This window comes from Carettochelys insculpta, chromosome 1, assembly GCF_033958435.1.
Source record: "Carettochelys insculpta isolate YL-2023 chromosome 1, ASM3395843v1, whole genome shotgun sequence".
In the NCBI taxonomy this organism is placed as follows: Eukaryota; Metazoa; Chordata; order Testudines; family Carettochelyidae; genus Carettochelys; species Carettochelys insculpta.
This window is the reverse complement of record NC_134137.1, coordinates 171,444,311-171,465,795: the sequence shown is the minus strand read 5'-3', so window position 1 is coordinate 171,465,795 and position 21,485 is coordinate 171,444,311. Positions and strand designations below refer to the sequence as shown.

The 21,485-nt window shown below is 42.4% G+C and overlaps 1 protein-coding gene across 3 annotated transcripts in view; it reads left to right on the top strand.

The window, feature by feature from the left end:
* Positions 1–275: 275 nt before the first annotated feature.
* The window catches only part of TRAPPC10 (trafficking protein particle complex subunit 10), an 88,464-nt gene continuing 67,254 nt past the window's right edge, over positions 276–21,485 (top strand). Inside the window, exons 1-3 of one of the 3 annotated variants that reach the window (XM_074995352.1) lie at positions 276–509; positions 20,565–20,646; positions 21,339–21,474. In XM_074995352.1, coding sequence (XP_074851453.1) covers positions 422–509; positions 20,565–20,646; positions 21,339–21,474 — 306 coding nt within the window. In that variant the 5' untranslated portion in view covers positions 276–421. The remainder of the gene's footprint in view (positions 510–20,564; positions 20,647–21,338; positions 21,475–21,485) is intronic. The other 2 variants (XM_074995342.1, XM_074995333.1) reach the window with 2 other exon arrangements.

Sequence of the window (21,485 nt, the reverse complement as noted above, 5' to 3'; positions counted from 1 at the left end):
GCGGGAGGGGCGGTGGTGTGCGAAGCTGGGCCCAAGGGCGGTGGGTGCGGGCACAGCCGGACACTGCACTGGCCGGAGGTCCAGGGTATGAACTCAGCCCGTCACCCGGGCGCCGCCCCGCGCCCTCCCCCCTCTGCGCCGCGGACTCTCCCCCCGCCCTGCCTCGGACGTTCCGGCGGCGGCACCCCGCCCCCCCCGAAGCTCCGCCCCTCCCCCGGAAGCGGTAACGCTCCGCCCGCCCCACGGGAAGTGCAGGAGTCTGACGCGCCTCACTCTGGAGCGGCAGGGCCGCGGCGGGGAGGGGGGAGTCCGGCGCGGAGCGGCCCATTCCGGCCCCCGGCGCGGGGGAGGCGGTGGCGCTGCTGCTGGTTCCATGGCGCGGAGCGGGAGCGGGAGCTGGGGCTGAAGACCCCGCCCGCCCATGGACCCTGCCGCGGCAGCGGCCGCCGAGCAGGAGGAGCCGCAGCCGCCGGTGATCTACACCATGGAGAACAAGCCCATCGTGACCTGTGAGTGACCCGGCCCCGGGAAGCGCCCTCGGGGGTCGCGGCGGTGCGAGGGCAGGGCCTGGGCTGCGGGATTCCCCCGGGCCTGGGCGCTCAGAGCCCCGGGGCTGCCGCGGGAGGGTCTGTGAGTCTCGTCTCCGGCTGGAGACACGGGCAGCGCCGGGCGGGCAGACGGACAGACAGACAGGCAGGCAGCCGGTGCGCTGCTCCCTGCGCTGCTGGCGGCCTCCCTGTGCTTCTCCTTCCCTCAGGAAATCGCTCGTGTCTATTTATATAGGAGCACCATAGAAGAAAAAGATTCCACCCCTGAGAAGGGAGTGTGCCTGGATCACTATAGACTAGCTCACCTCCTATTGATGTGCTCTAGTGTATCTAGTACATTAATACAAGGTGAGCTGGTCGATACTGATACGCTCCTCCCAGGGCTGTCGTCTTTTTTTCAAAGGCTAAATATGGTTACCCCAGTAAATACCCCCAGTTAATACTTTTACTTGGGTTTCCGGTTTGCAGCTGGGGAACTCACCTTTCGCTAATGCTAAACGTGTTTTTGTTTTGTTTTGGTTTTTTTTTAAAGTAGTATGCTTGTTGATTTGAGGTGTAATGTGAAGCTTGGCTTTGAGGTAACTTTGGGTATTCTTGTTTACAGAAACAGCAGTTATGGCTAACAGTTTTTGGAAGAGGTGATCGTGCTTCGTATGGCAAACCAGTCAGTGTTAGAGATTAGAATAAGAGCTGATGTTTAGTGCAGGGTAGTCTACTACACAGTTCTTATGTTTTCTTTTGAGCTGGCTGGTGCTGACACTATCAGGCATAAATTACATACAGAATGGATTTTGTTTTGGGTTAGTCATTCTGACTATTTATGTGTGTTCACAGAACCAAAAGTTCTCCTAAAATATCTTATTTTATGGAAGTTTTTGGAATGAGATACTGGAGCATGCAAGATAGTTAATACATAGGAAGATTTGAAAACTCCTGGCACCAGGGCTTGTGATTCATTTGTAGTCGTATCGATTGCTGGCAACAGGGAATTTTTTTCCAAGCATGGCCCAATCTTAGCAAATGTTTTCATCTATTAAACTGGCATAGTGAGTTCCAGTCAGGTCTGATTGTGGGGAGAGGGCAAAGCATGGAAGTGCCACTTTACTCATCTGTCACTTGAAATATTGGTGTGTCCCTGAATGTCTTGCTTATCCATATATCCAGTCTACTATTCTTATAAGAATTATTTTTGGAATTCATGTTAACGTGTCCAACAAAAAAAAATGCAAAAAACCAACCCCCCCCCCCGATCAATTGTAAAGTTCTGTGATGAACAGTTTTTGGAAGGAGCAGAGGAAGACTCATGACAGAAATTTATTTTAGAGCGTGTTGGTGGTTAGGCGGGAGTAAACCTAAGGCTTGGAGCAGTCTAAAGTGTGAGGAATGTAATTGCCAGATTAGGTAAAGAATAGTGAAATGGGTTTAATACTGTAGCATTGTCTGTCTGGGATCTCAATCAGATCAGCTTCATACTGGCATGGTCTGTCAGATACACACCAGAAACAGCGGTTAGTATTTTCTGTCCGAATGTTAGTAGACTTACAGGTACTTCCAGTTATTGTAACTGAGTGGTGGTCACTTTCCCTGTAAAAATATCAGCCCCATTTAATTGTTGCTGTATGAAAAATCCCTAGAAACTGTTAGACTTCATTAGCAGCTTCTTCCCCTATTTACCAGAATGGAAATGTTAACTTCTTGATCATCCCATCTGTTGGACAGGATTTAGTTTTTTTCTTTCAGTTTAATGTGAAATAGCATATTCAGATTTAAAAAGTTTTGTCAATTTAGTATGATGAATACTGTAGCACAAAAAAAAAGCAGTCCTGTAGCACTTTAAAGACTAACAAAATAATTTATGACTGCTTTTTTGTTTTGTGAAGATGTAGGCTAATGTGGCTGCCTCTTTGTGACTGTAATACTGGTTGAACCTCTCTATTCTGGAACTCTCTCGTCCAGCAACCTCCACAATCCAGCATAAGTTTTTCCCACAGTCCCATAAAGTTTGTTTACAGCCACCAGTCCTGGTTTTGTTCTGTGCTGTTTTGTTAGCTGTAATTTACCTCAAAATGTCTTCTAAGAGCTCAATAAAATGTGGAAGTGTTAGTAGTGTTGCTAGAGAATATTGACCTCCCCTGGGGCAGCAAATTCTCTCATCTGGCACTGGTCATGTCATGAGGGTGCTGTATTAGAGAGGTTCAGCCTGTACTACATGCTGTGCTCACTGTGGAGCTGTGTATAAAATAAATCCCAACCTGTTGGGTATACACTCTGCCTTCTTTCTTTTAATCATGTTATATTTTGCATCTGATGAGTTTGTGATATAAAATCTGACTTTTTCATGTACTAAACTAGTCTTCTCATCTGAACTATAAACTCAACATGATTGTCTTGTGTGGTTTGGGATGATTTTGTCTTTTCTAGAAAATTATTAAAGATATTTGGTTTTTTTAAATATGAGGACTTGTGCCTGTTTTTTCATTAATAGGGCTTGCAAGCTAAATTCAGTGATATGTAGAATTTTTCCCTGAATTTCTACTTTATGAACTTTTCAGATCAATTTTTACTCCAAACTTGCGTGAAGAAAAATGCACATGGATGAAACTTTTCTAAAAGTCTTCATACTTTCCTTCTTATTTTAGCTCTGATGAGCTGAGAAGATTTTTTAAATGTTTAACTGTTCCCCTCCATTGTCAAATGCGACTTGCAACTGAAATATTTTGTTTGAGATCAGTGTCTGTTTTCAGCTATCAGTTCTGATGAAACTTGATTGTTTATTCTTTCAATTAAAAGAAAAAGATTTTTAAGTAATTGCAGTCACACCACTTAGAATTCCATTTTCATTTAGCACCAGTCACTTTGGAATTAAAATTTCATCTGTTTTTTAAAGACTTCAAATGAGCTTAGGGCTTGTCTACACTGTAATGTTTTGTCAGCAAACAATTGGCAAAAGCAAAGTCGCCAAAGCATGTTCACGCTAGCTCCACTCTGTTGACAGTCCGTGTCCATATTGGGGGCACCGTCATCTACAGTATGAGCAGTGCACTCTAGTTGTGTATCCCGCAGTGCCTGGTGATACCATCTGTTGCTAGATGTGGGAGCACAGAACCAAGCATGGTGTATCTTGGGACCATGCAAAAGTCTTGTCAGGTACCACTTTGTGTCCCAGCCCTCAAGATGTTTCTGGCCTCCTTTTGTGTCATTCTTCCAACTGCCTTTCTTTGTTCTGTATTCCACCATCTGCAGTGAGAGAGAATGGATCCTATATTTCTTTCCTATGCTCTGTAAATGTCATGAGGACATCATGCATGGAAGCACGGTTAATCATGAAGTTACTGGCAGAGGAAGAATCACAGGCCCCTAATAGTCTGTGTGATATGGACCGCAGTAACTTTGCGTTGATTTTGACATTCACAGAGCAGCTGCATAGGGTATACTGTCTCTTTACAGCTTAGGAAACCAGCACTGGTTGGAGGGATTGCATCATCATGCAAGTGTGGGATGAAGAGCAGTGCCTATAGAACTTCAGGATGTATAAAGCAACCTTCTTACAGCTGTGTGCTGCCTGGTCCCTGATGTATGATGCAAGACCACCAGAACGAGAGCTGCCCTCTTGGTAGAGCAGAAAAGCACTTGGCAAGTGCTGTCTGGAAGCTGGGTGACTCCAGACGGCTACTGCTCAGTTGCAAATCAAATTGCAATGAGGAAATCTGTGATTGGGGCTGTATTACTGCAAGTGTGCAGGGCAATAAATCACATTTTGCTATGGAGGACTGTGACCCTGGGAAATGTTCATCAAATACTGAATGACCTTGCAGAGATGGGTTTCTCTGGGGGTGGGGGTGTGGAATTATGGGGAGAGGGGAAATAAATGGCTCACATATTCCAATTTTAGCACTGGATCACCCTGCCACAGAGTACCCCAACAGAAGTGGATATTTCTTCATGGCATTGCAAGTGTTTGTGGATCACTTCGGGCGTTTCAGAGATATCACCGTGGGGGTAGAAAGGTGCACGATACACTCATCTTCAGGAGCACTGGCCTGTACAGAAAGGTGCAAGAGGCAACTTGCTTTCCAGACCACAAGGTTACAGTATGGGATGTGGAAATGCTCATAGTAATTCTGAGACTCAATTTACCCCTTACAATCCTGGCTCAAGAAAATTTTGCATAGAGTATATATGCAGCAGTAAGGAGCAGTCTAACAGCCAGCTGGATAAGTGCTGTATTGTAGTCAAATGTTCCTTTGGCGAATTGAAGGCAAGAAGGAGGTGTGTCCGTGGTAGGCTAGTCCTTTCTAAGGATGATAATCCCCTATGGTCATATCCATGAGCTGAATTTTGCATAATCTGTACAAATCTAAAAGTCAAATGTTTGCTTGGGGTGGAACACCAAGCTCACAATGCTTCGCTGAAGAGTTTGGTGTGAACAGGCCGTATTTGGATGTTATGCGAGTGAAGGATCAAACTGATAAGTCTTGAACTCAGACCTTGGCTTTTCTTTGAAGTAACTGATACCACTAACATGTTAAGATAGTGCAGACTATATTCCTTAGTATCTTGAGCAAGTTATTTTTCACATGGTTTGAAATTTCATGTTTATTCTAAAATGCTTAATATGATCTATATACCTGGAAAAATAAAATTTTAGCGTTTTAGATGCTTTGTCTGAAAAGTAATTTGCAAAATAGTCGTGTATTAACATGTCAGAATGTTGTTGCAAATGTTCATAGACCCATGTTCTGGTGTTAGTGTGGTTTCCTGTAGCTAACTTTAAAATGAATAATTGGGCTGTTAAATTGTTATTTTTAATTATAAAATGATACCATTTGACAGGGATCTGTCAATGAGTCTTGTCTAGTCCATCTCCTGCATCTTTGCCAACTGATGCCATATTTACTAACATATCCCCAATAAAGAAATATCTTTGGTTTTATGTTTTTTGCAGTCTCCTTAGCACCTGCTTCTTTTGTAATTTTTCTTGTAGCCTGTGCAGTTTTTACATTTTCCCTGCTACAGTAAACACTCGATTTAACAGCCTAATGAGGGAAAGGGGCGTCTGTTAAGGCAAAAAGTCCGTTAAATCTGAATGGTTATATGATGATGCACAGAGGTGGGGCCGGAGGGCAGGCTACAGAGGGTACCTTCCTCCACATTCAGGCCGGCCGGGGCTGGATTTTCCTGCATGGGTTATGCGTCATGACTGCTCCCAGACTCTAGTTTCTAGGGGATGGGTGGAGCCACATGCAGTGTGGGACCAAAGGAGGTGTTTGTGGGGGGGGCAGGAGGAGGGGAAAGATCATCGGCTCCTTTAAATCTCCCTAAGTCCCTGTGACCAGCCGAGTGCTAGGACCCTGCTTACTTGAGGATGCTTCTGTGTGGCGCCATAAGCCTTTCAGTGAATACCTTCCCAAGCACCCAGCTGCTCCATGCCATGTTTGGCATCTCTGCCTCACCACCCCATCTGAGTCAGTCACCCTACTGGTGCGCAGTCAAATGGGTGCCAGCGCCAGATCCGCTGCAGCTGTAACAAACCAGTCACCATGCAGCGTCCGCTCACAGGCTGCCGATCAGCATCCTCGAAAGCCCTTTTGTCATGGCAGTGAGCGTGAGCTGGCCCTCCCTAGCCAAGGAGCAGACACACAACAGTGGGGCAGGGAGGGGTCTGTCCCAATGCACTTGGGGATTGATTTTTTTTGCAGCAGATTAACTGCAGCTGTGCCCTGCGCTCCTGGGAGCTGGTACTCATCCTGGAGGTCGAAAAGCTGCAGGACCCTCATTCCAGTCCTCCATCTGGAACACTGCCTTCAGGTGCTCAGGGCCAGGTGGTGGCAGGTGCTTGAGGTCAGAGTAGGGGAAGGGAGGGGATGCCCGGAGTGAGTACAGGGGTCGTGCCCACTGACAACTACGTGGACAGCCTGCTGACTGGCCTGGAGGCTGTCCAGTTGTGCTTCAGGGAGGCCCCGGCCAAGAAAGTGCCTTTGGTGAGAGTCTTGAGTGCCACCCTTGCTGCCTCGTGAGCACTAGGCCCGGTCACCAGCCCACCACAGGGCTCTCTTTGTGATTCATCCACTGCGTGTGCCTCACCTGCTACCGCTGGTGGCCTTGCCCTTTCCTCACCTGGACTGCGCGGGAGCTGCACCAGGTGATACCTTCCTGGAGCCGGAGGAGAGTTTTGGGTCTCCCCAGACCACAGCACCCATGTGGCTCCTTCCAGGTTGTTGGATGGGTACGGAGGGGCCGCTGGGGGCAGAACTGGGATCTGCAGCTGTGAGGATGAGCAGGCAGGCTTGTGCCTGGAGAGCATAGGAAATTGCTGTATTCGTGCCACTCACAGAGGCAGCTGCCCCCGCACAGGCTCATGAACCACAACTAAACACAGCTGTAAAAGCACTGTCAGTCAGCTGTGCTCCAGATAGAGATTTGTTCATAACCCAGGCCGTGAGCTGTTGGTGTTTTCCTCTTCAAAGAAAGACAATGGAGAGGACAATAGGGGATGGTTTCTCAGCAGCTGGACAGCATTGGCTCCAGTGGGCAGCATCCATTATTTTGGAAGTCTGTTAAAAACGAAGCCTCACTGTATGTGAGGTATAGAAATTTCATTAATTTGTGTATGAGCATGAATACGTTACTGTTTTTATATATTTCAACATATTTAATGAGATGGATGAGCCTGAGACCCAGCAATCAATTGTGCTGCGTGCCCCCTGTTATGAAATGTCATGCCCTCTGGGGGGACTCACCCCCAGTTTGTGAACCCCTGATTTGCTATAGCCACCTTTGTGTAAATCCAGACTGTGAAAATAATTAATTATTCTCCCTATGAGATAATTGTTTCTGACATTGACAGATATTCTGATGGGTGGGAGCTGTTTACATAACTAGACAGATACTCAGGTTGGCCTACGTTTAGCCCAGTAGGGCACAGAGGTGTGCCTTTCGTTGTTTGTAAGAAACTGTCTACTTGAACAAGTCGCATATGCGGTCTGTAGAGGGAGATGAGTCCAGTCTGTTCTTGACAGCAAAATGTATTTGTCACTTCAGAGTCTTTGAAAGGAGAGAAGTTTTAAAGAGATGACTGAGGGTTGGCAGAAGATAATCCTTATATCTGTCTGCCCTCCCCACCCCCAAACAAAACAACACAACAACAAAAAAACCCCAACAACAAAAACCACCAAGGAAATGCTTCCATGGCTGGGAGGGACTAGAAATATGTACAAAAACAAGTGAGTGTACAACCCAAATCCTAATGGTGAATGGGAATGAATAGCCTGATTTTTTTTATGTACGTATTTATTTTTTGTTGGAGGTAATTGTCAGATTTTTCTTGGTTATGGTTGTGTTACAGCTGTGTTTAAGATGCGAATCACCTTATGTACTATGAATGTTTCTCTTGCCCCCAAACGTGATTAAATCTCTGTAACCCCTTATTACTTTCCAGCCAACATGTTGCCATTCTATACTTAAGTGTTTGACTACTTTCCTCCTTATGTGTGTGTAAGAAAAAATACACACACACAGATGAATGTATCAAAATATAATATTTAGTTTTATAAAGCCAGTGAAAATATCTTATCTATTGTCATGACTTTAGTCATCTTTTAGTCCAGTTGGAAATTTTGTCAATAGTTGGAAAATAAAATCCCTCATGTGCACAGGTACTACATTTGAAATGTCAAAACCTTATAAAATAGACCTATGATAATGCTCAAAGGCTGTGTCTACGTGGGCACAAATCTTCAAAATAGTCGTATTTCAAAGATTACTAATGAAGCACTGAATTGAATATTCAGTGCCTCATTAGCATTAGGACGCTTCTGGCCGCGGCGCTTTGAAAGCGCCACTTTCGAAAGCCTGCAGCTTGGCACGGCTACACGGGGGTCCTTTTAGAAAGGACCCACACCTTTTGAAATCCCCTTATTCCAATCAGTGAGTGGGATAAGGGAATTTCGAAAGGTGCAGGTCCTTTTAAAAAGGACCCCTGTGTAGCCGCACCAAGCTGTGCGCTTTCAAAAGCAGTGCTTTCGAAGCGCCGCGTCTGGAAACATCCTAATGCTAATGAGGCTCTGAATATTCAATTCAGCACCTTATTAGTAATCTTCAAAATGGCCGTTAGAATGGCTGTTTCTAAGATTTGTGCCTGTATAGACACACCCAAAGAGTAGTACCGTGAAAAGAAATATAACTACTCTCTGTATACCATACTTTATGTATCTTTCCTTTTACGTCCTACTGTTCAAGTTACTATGAAGTGATGCCGCTTCCAAAAACTGTCCTTGTTCATTCTAGTGTTAGGTTGTGGATAGAGTGAAATCTCCTTGAAGCTGAAGTACCCGGTCAAGGGGGGCGCCCTTGGCTTTTGATTTAGCAGGTCCATACGAGATCAGCTAAATCAAACATTGGAACATGAATCTCCGGTGCGTCGATCCGGCAGTAAGCGCAGACAAGGCCTGAGGAATACTTCCCTGGAGTCTGAATGTAAACAAGGTGCTGGGAGTTATTTGTGGGTGTTTGTGAGAGAAAGGGGAGGAACAAAACAGAAATTCATAGTTAAGGCACCAAGAAGTCCTAAGAAGTAGAGAACCATTTATAGCATGATCTTGAGGCAAAAAAAAATTAGTACTTTTCAGTGGAATATTGGCTGGAAAGAGTCTTGAAGTGTAAGTTAAGAAACTCTGCTGCTGTTTGATTCTTCCTTTGTTAGAGAAACAGGGTTTTATGTACATTCTTTGTAAATAACCAGGATTACATCAAAGGAATACCTGACTCCATCAGTTTCTCCCTTTGATGGAAATAACCTATGAGATCTGAACGCTGGGTGACTGCAGCCTCCACATAAGTTGGGGGTATACTGTGCTTTCTAATGATAATCTCAGAGTGGAAGTTAGTAAATACCCAATTTTTACAGGTTGGGAAATGAAACCACACGATAAATTGTGTAGCTAAAGGCACGCAAGCAGCTCCTCATAGTCAGTTTTAAAGCCGGGTTTTCTTCTTCGTGTCCTGCTCTGAGAAGTAGGCAATATAGTTCCCTGTGTTAAATGGGAAAAAAGTATTTTTGAGATAAACAGAGATCCAAGGAAGAGGAATGGAAATAGATTTTTGCAAAATCTGTACATATTTTAACTAAGCGTAGGCTATAACATAATGGGAAGCCGAACCAAGTGCTTTTTCATGGTTTCACAATCTGTCATTTCATAGAAGAGACTTTAATGTGCTCATCACAGAATGAATATCTCAAGTTTTACTGACCTCCAAGCTGACATACAGCTGAGTGTCACTAACTAGCATGCCTGTACAGAACATGTTTTGTTAAATCACCAAGTTGCCTTTCACTTATTTGATACAGCTGAGCCACTCAAAAGACAGTTGAGTACTTTCAAGCATCTGTAATGCTGAACATTTGAACACAGTACTGTTATAACCTCTAAGGCTTGCAATGAATTTTATCACCCCATGATCGGTACCCCAAAACCACAGTCTATCTGGAAACTAACATAAAATATTTTAACTTTCTGGGCAATTGATAGTAGGAACAAATTTAAGGCATGCAAGGTATTTCTTCTAAAAAATGTAATATGTTTCCTAACCTTTTTAAAAAAAAGTGATATATTTTACCCTCAGTACTAGAGTTTAATGCTCTTACAGTGCTTTAAGCTTGTGCCTGTGCAGTGCTTTGAAAATACAAAACACTGGAAGGGATAAAGTATTATTAATTGTGAGTATTTTTTGTCACAGTTTGAAGGAATGAAAAGGATCTTTCCTTTTCAAGGGTCTCTGCCTCTACAGATTCCTACTGCTTAAATGTAAATATGGACTTGTTTGACTTAGCTATCTCAGTTTTACACTTGTATCCTGAGAGTGACCATTTTAAAACCCCACATGAATTAGTGACTGACAGTGGACTGGGCTGTCAAAGTAGCTCCCGGTAGCAGAATTTTTCCTACCACTTCTATTTCCAACGCTACCTTTTTATAAAAAAAAAAAAAAATTGTTCACTGTGAAATTTGGTAATGGAAATAAAAACCCATTTTGGCACTATTAGTTGGAGAGCATGGTGAGCCTACATAATAATGGTTTATTGGCACATGATTCTCTCCCATCCAGTGTAGGTTAGGGAGGGATACTGTACATGCAAGTGGATTTGACATTTGAATCTGGAAACAACAAGGTTCATGGGGCTCCCTTTCTTGAAGATCAGCTTAACTGTGGGCTGGTTGCTAAACTCAGCAAACATTTTTGGTCCCAATCCTTCATCCTCTGAAAGGCAGACTTGTGCCCCAACTACCTGCGATAGCTCCAAAACATGCATTCAGATTTTAGATACAAATTTCTAGAAAAGGATGGTTCAGGGATTACAGCACTAAGTTAGACTTAAGATACACAGGTTTATTAGCATTACTGCTGCTTTCAATAAGCAAATGACACCACTCTAAGAATATGATTGCTGTATGTGTTCCTGCAACCCCTGGATAACTCAAATTTTCGCTTAAGTCGAAGGGAGATGGGAACCAGGCTGCAACCTGGCTCCTGGCTCCCCTGAGCTTGCAGGAGTCAGGAAATTGACCAGCCCACCAGGGTTGGTCAGCTTCCTGGCTCCCAGAGTAGGGTGGAGGTAACCAGGGAGCAGCCTCCTTCCAGTTTCTCTGCTGCTTGTGGGACCTGGGAAATTGACCAGCTCCTGACTGGTCAGTTTCCTGGGTCCCTCAAGCAGTGAAGTGAAGGGAACCAAGTGTTGCCGCTGGGGTCTGGGCTGGGAGCCCAGTCACTTCCCAGCTGTAGGGTGGCAAGGGACCTCTCTCCCTTAGCTGGGGACCCCATGGGTGGCTCTCCTTGCTGAGCTTCCAGCTGTAGGGTGTGCCCCTCCCCTCTATGGTATGTACACACACACACACCCTCGTGTAAGCATGAGATATGTACATATCTTGGGGGATTACTGTATCCCATCTAATGAAAAGAGAGTTTGCTGTTTGCTTGCCAGTTGAAGGATGCAGCAGTTCCTGTAATTCTGTTGCTTTGAAGTTATTTTCACACAGGGTTTTCCTCAATTTGAGGTTTTGCTCCTATTGTTTATTTCAAGAATTGGTTTATTGACATCCTTGAACATGTTGGGTACATCTAAACAGGAAGTGACTGTTGAATGGGATTTCCTGGCAACACTTCTATTTACAGATTGTACCTACACAGGAAGGCGGATGGAAAGAGCAATCCACTCTGTTAACAGAGAGCAGCCAGACTGCCTGGCCCTCTCCTGACAGAGCAGCTGACTGGAATCTCTGCGAACAGGGCTGCCAGGGGAACTGGAAGCCCTCTCTGTCAACAAAGGGGCCCTACATGGCTGTTTTGTCAACAGAATACTGTCGAGAGGGGTGTTATAACTGAATGGGGAAGGGTATAATGCTGCTGACGGATCTGCCGAGTTTTGTCGACAGACTGTTGACAAAGCACATTTTGCCAGAAGAACCCTCTTGTGTAGACATAGCTGTTCTGTATTGTGAGACTTTGTGTTTGTGTGCAGCTGAAGTTTGTGTGGGAGCTCTACTCCTGCTAAGTAGCCCTTAGATGGGGCTTGAGGTAGTGTCATTTGAATAGGGCATGGGGGGTGGGAGGGGATAAGTTCATGGTCCAACTTCCATTGCACAACAGCCCAAGAGTAAAAAGCTATAAGCGATCTAGTGTAGCTTGTGCTGAATGCTGAGATGCAAGAGTGGAATCCTGAATGATACTGCCTTGAAAGGGGCAGAATTAGTTAAGGGATATTTCTTTCTGTTCTTCTCGCTTGTGTGGCTAAATAGTGTCATAACTTTTTTCAATTTAGCCCCAGAAAGCACAGCATTAAGTACTTAGTTGATATCCACCTGGCCTTTATCTCATCTTAAGGATCATCTTTTAATACTGAGTTGTCTATTTATAAATTTTGAGGTACTCGTCTCATTTCACTGTAAGAACTTTAACTGCCTATGCCAGTATATTGCAGGTGATGTTTGCATAGAATAACCTTTCGTGCTACTTAGGGATCTATAATCCTGTTTAATTGGTTAATGTTAGCCGATGGCCAAGGATGTTTGGTGAGGTGCCAGCTATGCCCGTTTTATACCATCCGTGACTTTAACCGCTAGGACACACTGTCCCTTCGCGGCGGGCAGCCCGGGCTAGGCTGACGGATGCCCCAAGGTCCTAAACACCCGTGACTTTAACTGCTAGAGCTCAGAGCCCCTTCGCAGTGGGCAGTCAGGATTGACTGACAGGCACCCCAAGAGTTTGCCCCATGGAGGCGGCACAACTCAACGCTAGGCTCTTAGTACTCTCACCTAATGGCCAGGCTTTATAGCCAAAACGGCTGAGGTTCTTTAATTGTGTTGGCTGCTTTACAGTAAACCAGAGAAACACGTCAGGCTTATGCACAAACGGTTACCAAAATGTATTAAACTAGATTCTAATCATGTGGTTACAAAATTGCTAGTGCCTACTTATTTAAATGTATAGATGTTACACACACAAACAAGTTACAAAACTGAAGCCACGATCCCAACGAAAGAAAACAAAGTATAGAGCTCTATTTCAAAATATGTGTACACTAAAGATAGGAGATCAGGTGTGGGTGCGTCTTACCCTCCTTGCATCTCTCGATTCCAGCGGTGCCAAGCCAGGATCGGTCACTCAATTCCGCGGAAAGACGAATAAGGGACAAGGCTTAGGGACCCTTTTAGCTGCAGAAGCCTTGGGAGGCTGTCACTTATCTGACCAGCAGATAGATAGTGAAAAGCACTCAAAAATCATGGTGCTGTAGGTCCCATACTTATACCTCTGTACTCCTTTATTCTCTTTCTCCTTTCTTATGCCAAATTGGGGCTGGTCTGTCTGGGTGACGCCAGCTCTCGCAAGAGTAGTTTACACTTGCAAGGGAGAGAAACAATAAGTTTCGACTACTGGACATTCCTTTTATTAGGGTAAATATTTTCCCACCTAGGATGTTGGTGTGTGTGCATCACGTTATTTAGTAGGGGCTAAGAGCCATGTCTGTCACAGCTTCTCTGTCTGCTGTGAGCCTAATCGTTGTTTATGTTCCCAGAGGCACATTGTAGCAGCACACCTGTGCTTCTCACAGCTTCAGAGGCTGTGCTGGAATTTACGTTAAGTGCCCTGTTGTTTTGGCTCCCTTGTGTTCCCAGCAATGCTGGTCTGAGAGGGGGCTGGCTGTCTGGCTACAGTTAATCAGTTAAATGTAATGTTTAACTGGTTAACCAATTAAATGGGAGGAGGAGCAGTTGGAGAGGCTGCTTTAGCCCTGCTGGGCTGGGGGGGTCCTGCTGCCCATCCCTCTTGAAGCACACTACAGAGCAACACCAGCCAACTTCCAGTCCCAGACTTCCCTTAAAATATGTTACACTGCCTAGCCCTCATGTAAATAAAGTTAATTAATAGAAAGTGATATGCACAAATTGCTTGATTTCAAATTAAGTTCCTGAGACACTTCAGTCCAACGAAACAAGTTTATTAATGACGGGAAGATAGGTTTTAAGTAATGAGGCGTAAAATAAAAATTAGTTGCATTTTACCTTTTCCTGTAACTCGTATCTAACTTAACAAGCTAAGTGAATTCAAAGTGTGAGTTCTCTTACAATGTGCTTTAGCAGTCTTATTGGCTAGATTCTTTTTGGCCAGAACCCCTTCTCCTGTTTAAGGTCAGTTCCCTTGTTCTTTAGATGATGTTGATACCATCTGTGGAGACAGAAACCTCCAGCTTTCTTTGCCAAGATATATATTTCTTACTCATGCCTTTTCCTACCAAATAGTGTCCATATGACCAGGTGATGGTCCATTTTGATGTTGTTAGCATCTGGCTGAAGTGTCAGTTTGCTTTTTGTTGCTGATGAACTAATTTGTGGCTGCTCTTGCAAACTTGGAATGTGTCTCAGAAGTATTATGCTATAAATCTTATAACTTTACATGCAGTGTTACCACACGTTACCAAGACAATAATGATCAGCAAATTTTGCATTTTGAAATAACATTAAAGCATATTTCACATGTCTTAGCGTTGTAAGAGGGGTGAACATAAGAGTTAAGCCATGGAACATGAGCCACTATTACTCTTGACAAATGTTGCCTGGTTCCTTTTCTATAAAATACCTGTATTAAAGAGTTAATTGGTTTTGGTCCTGATTCAGCATCTACTGAAAGATGTCTATAGATCACAAGTGCTGGATCCAGACACTCACTTTACAAAGTGTTTTGAGACCCTGAGAAGACAGGCACCATAGAAATGCTGGATATATTTTACTTTGTTGTATGGTCCTTCTTGTATTTTCCAAACTCCTGATGAAATTGATGAATCAGTGATGAGCACTTGAGGGGGAGAAAAAAAAAAGTATTTACTGTAGGTGCCAAACTTAAGCTATGTGCAGTTAGAAGATAGATTATGACTCTGCAATTTGCTGCTCTATTCTAAATGCTTTGCTGTGTGCTCCTTGAAGGAACAATGTATGTGCTGCCTTTTGCTTGTAAAGATCTTGGCCTCATTTCAAAGTGATGGAAGCATTTGTACTAATCAGAAGTATGAGGGCAATCCTATGCTACAGTGGAGCGTCGAACTAAGGTATGTAATTCTAGCTAGGTTAATTATGTAACTAGAGTTGATGTACCTTACTTAGGCTTCCACAACCACTCCGTGAAGGTGAACCAATGGGAGTGTGCATTCCTGTTGACGTCCCTTATTTTCAACGAGGGTAGAGGGGAAGGGCAGGAGTAGGGGCACTGATGTAGAAGCCCTGTAAGTTCAATTTTAATGTCTCTCTACTTGGTACACTAAACCGAACTCCAGAAGATCAGCCATGGCAGGGTCAAGCTTCCCTGTAGTGAAGACATACCCTTGGTCTCATGAGTTAAGATGAAACAGACTTTTTAAATTTTGATATGGTAGCTTTAGTTTAGATTTAGGGCCCCTACCAAATTCATGCTCCGATTTTGCTCAACTTCATAGTCATATGATTGTAAAAACTGTAAATTTCACAATGTTGTATCTGTGAGACGTTCTGACTCAAAATGGGGGAGTGTGGAGGATTTGAAGGTCATTGTAGTGGTGGAGGGCTGCAGAAGGTGGTACTGCCTTCAGAGCTAGGTTCCCAGTCAGCAGCAGCCAGAGAAACCTGCAGCTGGGGGAGGTACCCAAAGGTGGGTCTGACCTGTATCTGGAGTGGCCTATCAAGAGTCCCATCTGTCCCCAATCCAGCTGGGACTAGCATTTAGAAACTGACCACTGTAAGAGCCCCTCTCCTACACATTGGTTGGATTTCAAGAATGAGACTATATTTTAAGTGGAGATCAGATTTCACAGCCCGTGACGTGTTTTTCATGTCTGAGTGTGGTAGGGCACTAGTTATATTCTAGGTTGTCAGCATTAAAATACCTAAATATTGTAAGGTACATCTCTAAAACTAATTTTTTGCTGAGATAAAGAAATATGCGTAGCGCCGACCAAACTAACTCCTTAATCATGTGCTATTTAATTTGGTATAAATTTAGATCAAGTGAAATTTAATGCCACATATTTCTAATTAAAAATCCTTGACCTCTTGACATTTGGTAAAGTATTGGTGTTACAAGATTGTTCGTTTAAGGGTCGCTGTAGGTTGCTTTCCAAATAACTTTTTATCGCTTTAGAACATATAGATGGTAGCGTGCTTTCTCAGTTTGCAGCAATAGGGCTCCTCAGAAGTAATCCTTAGGATCACTCTGTTAAAGTTTTATATATATATATATATATATATATATATTATATATATATATATTTTTTTTTTTTGGATAAGGAATAGGGGTCATCTAAGCTTTTTTCACACTCTGCACTGTCGGATTTTCTTTTAGTATTGATCCTTTTCGCTCGAGGGTCTAAATGCTGAATCCTTTGGGAGTGTCTGCTAGTGGGATCCCTGGGGAGCAATATGAAGCGTTCCATTTCATTACAAGCACTCTCCAACAATAAATGTTGAGGATTTTTGTTTTGTTTTTGTTCATTTTTAGCCTTTGATAGCCCAGGGAGTTTTGAATGCGAACAGTTATTGCCCATCGCTGTGCCAGGGAGCAGTTACTATACCATTAAGGTGTAGTTTTTGTACAAACTGCTGTGATTTGCAAATCAGTATCTCTCCTCTGTGTCTCAAGTTTCTTAGTGATAATGAGGCTTAAATTTGTTTCAATGTTAAGGAAAAAGTAAATTCTACAAACATTAACTGTGTCTGCTGGATGGCCTGATGTGACTTTCTGGATGGCAATGCAGAAAGAGTACTGTGGTGAAGAGCAGCAAAATTTCTGCAGTTCAGTACAGGCATCTGGAGATCACATGCAAATAGTCTGAAATAAAACTGTACTTTATCTTGAGAAACCCAGGGTGATAAAAGTGGATGATTTTAAAAGCATGTTTTATCTAAATTGAATTATTTTAATTTTATTTAAAAATTTCTTTTAGAAATAAACTTCGATTTCATTTCAAACCAGTTTAATGCAAATGGTTAAGTCCAAAACTTAGCTCTTAAAACATTCACAAATAAATATGCTGAATCCATGAGTCTGTCAAATACTTTTGAGGTCAAGGTTGCTGTTCTGTATAAATAATATCTCCCAACAGTACATTTTAACTTTCAAAGTCAAACTTTTATAAACATTCTACTATAAGTGGTACTGTAAACCCTCCAAAGGTGTGAGTTTGAGTTACGCTTAACTCGCATTAATGCAAGTTAAACACAGCTCAAAAATCTTGCTCCTCCCCCTCCGTGCTCACCACCCACGCATGCCTCCAGCTCACCCTCTACCCCCGTGCCCAGCTCTGGCTCTGGCTCACCACTCCTCACGCACAGCTTCAGCTCAACTCCCCTGGCTCCATGTGGCCATGGTTCAACTCCGTCCCCACCCCCTGCCCCTCTCACCACCTGCGTACAGCTCAGGCTTACCCCTTACCTCCAAGCACAGCTCCTGCTCTGGCTCCCCTCATGCCTGGCTCCAGTTTAACGCCCCCCAACGGCTCGGCTCACCACCACAACAAGCAGCTCTTGTTCAAATTCCCCGTGGCCTGGCTCACCATCCCTGCAAGTGGTTCTGGCTCAACCACTCCACCCCCCACAGCCCCAACCCACCACCGGGCTTAACCTTCCCCAACTGCCCTCCCCAACCCCAGGACTTACCTTTCAAAAGGAACTTCAGGTGCTCCTGCTGCTTTCCCGGCTGCAAAATTTACGTTCCAACAGGGGGGAAAAAAGCCATCACCCGACTTATGCAAAGTTCCAGTTATGCGACAGTGCATGGGAATAGAACCCTCGCATAAATCGAGGCACTACTGTGCTGTGTTAAGGACTGTTTTATTTAATACAAGTAAGTGTTATATGCTATTTGTTTGTTTTAATTTCAGTTACTTTCCTAATGTTGCTTACCACAATAATCTAACCTAATAAAAAAGCAATCTAGTCACAATATTCTATCATACTGCGAGTGTACAGGTAATCAGAGCAGCGGTGAACAAAGTCTCCACATTTACTTCATTGTAAATCAACTTACTATAATGATTATACTAACCAATGCATATGCACCTGTCTTTAAACAGTAACTGAAGTACAAACAGAAAAGTAGATTAATTTAAATCAAGGCAATATAGAGCATTCTACCCTGTAAGAAATTACTAAGTGAAAATAAAATCTATTAAATATGTCTCCCAAGAAGTAAACATTTTGCTTACCACACTGTAAATGTGCTCCTAGGGTACCATGTTAAAATCTTTTCCTTTGTCCTGTAAATTCTGTAGTGGAGCAGAACGCTCTTGTATTAATAGGCTTCATTAGTAAGTACTGGCAGTCTGGTGTTTCAAGAATCACATTGATGGCTCATACTCCTCCTTCTGATAAACCAATACACCCAGGTCTTTCTCCTCTTTCACAACAGATAGGCCTCACCTTACAGGAAGAATTCTTATTAAATGTAATGCCTTGTACTTTGCACTATTAAATTTAATTTCACTGCTATTATTCCAGTTTAGAATGGCCTTCAGGTCATCTCGTAAGGTAGTTTGATCTTCCTCTGTATTGGCTGTACATCTCATTTTGTGTCTGCACGTTTTATTAAAGCACTGTCTACAATATCCAAAGAGGTCTGCATCTGCCTCTGAAAATGTTAAGGGTCTGCAAATGAGAAAAGGTTTACAATCACTGTTTTATGCTACTGCCACTAGGGTATTCAGTAGCTGTACGTAAATTGTTGTTGTTATATTAAGCAGAGATCTCAATACCAAAGTTTTGGTGTGAAAATGTTTTAATCACGAGAGAGCTGAAATTAAATATGGCTGTATATAAAAATATCAGTGTATTTATGCTAGTTGAGGTCTTCATGCTAAGCACTGGTGGGTTTTTTGTTTTGTATTTTATTTTTTTTTAAAAGGTGAAAAATCCACACACGATTCTATCCACTGTTTTTCGAAATCACACTTTGTTGCACATTTTTGGCAGGAGATAAAAATATCCAGATCACCTATTTAGATGCAGAATACAGGAATTACTTCTCCTTTTGGTACTTTAGATGTTGCTGACGGTTCCTTTCTTTTTACTAAAACAGTAAACTAAGCAGCATATGTGTTGAGTTATGTTACCAATCTAAAACAGTACATACCAAATTTAAAAGTTGAATTATTCTCATATTTCAAGGTATTATAAAGCAAAGTAGGGGAAGATTGGACCTATGTGTTTTTCCGTTCATACAATCACAGGACAACATTGTACTATGCAGTCATTGGTATCAGTTCAAGTTGAGAGGCAATATATTCCCACATTTACAAGTCCATTCCTTCAGTCATTTAGCCTATGATGACTCGGGACTACATCTTAACTACATCAGGTGGTGGTCTTGTTGTTGTTGTATTTTGGATAATCTTGTTTTCATGGGTCTAAATTTTGATCCACTAAAATTTTAATATCAGAGGGGTAGCCGTGTTAGTCTGGATCTGTAGAGCAACGAAGGGTCCTGTGGCACCTTATAGACTAACAGAAAAGTTTAGAGCATGAGCTTTCGTGAGTTAACTCACTTCTTCAGATGCAGCATCTGAAGAAGTGAGTTAACTCACGAAAGCTCATGCTCTAAACTTTTCTGTTAGTCTATAAGGTGCCACAGGACCCTTCGTTGCTCTAAAATTTTAATCTGGTTTTCCATATTGTGTGCATTATTGATGCATTTAATTTCCTGTCTCAAATACATAATTTGAATCTCCTCTGAGCTTGAATGATGTCATTTTAATGGAGGGATTGTGCTCAAATGATAGCAAGAACGTACTGAATGAAATAAATCAATAGCTGACTCATGCTCTATTTTGAAAGCAGGCTAAATTGATCTGTAGTTACTAGAAGATAATAAAATCCCTTAAAGTAAACTTTTGTTCTTGTTTGAAGTGTCTATTACGAAAATATCTTTTTAGGCTATAACTTAAGTGGTATTGAAATAAAGGATATAGTCTTTGTTTTCTAACTTTTTATAATACATTAAAATAGTTCTAAAATTAGGATTTTTTTATTAAACTTTTTTTAAAAAAAGAGACAATGGTATGGGCAATATCATATTATTATTTTTTTTGCCAAGTTCATTAAGTATCAGCTGGATATTATTACATAGCTGAAAATAATTTACTGTTTTCTGTCGTGGATTATATATTTTGTATATATGTTGGTACCTAGAACAGCTTGTGTAATCTGAAGTTTTTGAGTCTGGTTTTAACATACAACACTGGTCCTCTGGCTGTAGCAGAGCTTCTTGATCACACCTTCTGTGGAACTGGGACAGCTATATCAATGGTGCTTCTTAGAAATATTCAGTGAAAAAGACCTCTTGACTAAAGCATTTTTTGATTCAGCAATTTTATTTGTTCATCCAGGATGAAAATGTCTTACAGGTGTAACAATGTCCTCTAACTCTTAAATCTTTCTCTAGCTTATATACGAATATATGTATTTTGAAAGGAACTTTCAAAAATATGAATCTCTTTGATTTCAGGTGCTGGAGACCAGAATTTATTCACTTCTATATATCCCATGCTTTCTCAGCAGCTTCCAAAAGAACCCATGGAATGGAGAAGGTAAGGTTATTTTTCCTGCTCTATTTTAATTCATATTGTTGCATTTAGGAAAATATGGCTAATGTGATATTGTGTGGTGAGTTGTGTAGGGTTTGCAAGCCGAACAGAAGGAAGGATGAGCATCTTTGAAAACCAGACATCCTTGAATTCTGGATGTTGGGCACTTTGAGATGTTTGTTCCTGCATTTAGCCCAAGCAGAAATTTAGAGAGATTAGTATAATTAAAGGTTATTTTTTCTGGTCTCTCCAGGTTGCACTTTGGTTAACCAAGCTTTGAAGATAAGTCGGGTTCCTGATTTAATGGGCACGTGGGAAAGGCTTAAGAACATAACTGGGTTTTGAATCCTGTGAAGCCCACAACCGAAGACCTCCCTCCTGTAATTTTGGAGGAACACTAGAACATATAAAGGAGAATGTTTTTGTTTATTAAATCTAAGCTGGAAAGTTTACAGTCCTTCTCCTTGCAAAGAGAATATCTTATTTTATGAGAACACATCCGTTTTTTAGTTGATATTATGCAGATCAAACCATAAAAAACGCACTTAAGTTTGAGAGTTGTTTTTCTTTTTTTTTTTTTCTTAAAAACCCCTGTATTCGTAATAAATGGTTGTCCTGTCTTTTCTGTTCTGTCTTTAGGTTTACTGGTTATATTTCTCAATTTCTAATTGTATTGCTTTTAACATTCTTTATAGGTCTTATGGACGTGCTCCAAAGATGATTCATCTGGAATCTAATTTTGTTCAATTTAAAGAGGAGCTGCTACCCAAAGAAGGGAACAAGGCTCTGCTGACTTTTCCCTTCCTTCACATTTATTGGACAGAATGTTGTGTAAGTATTAG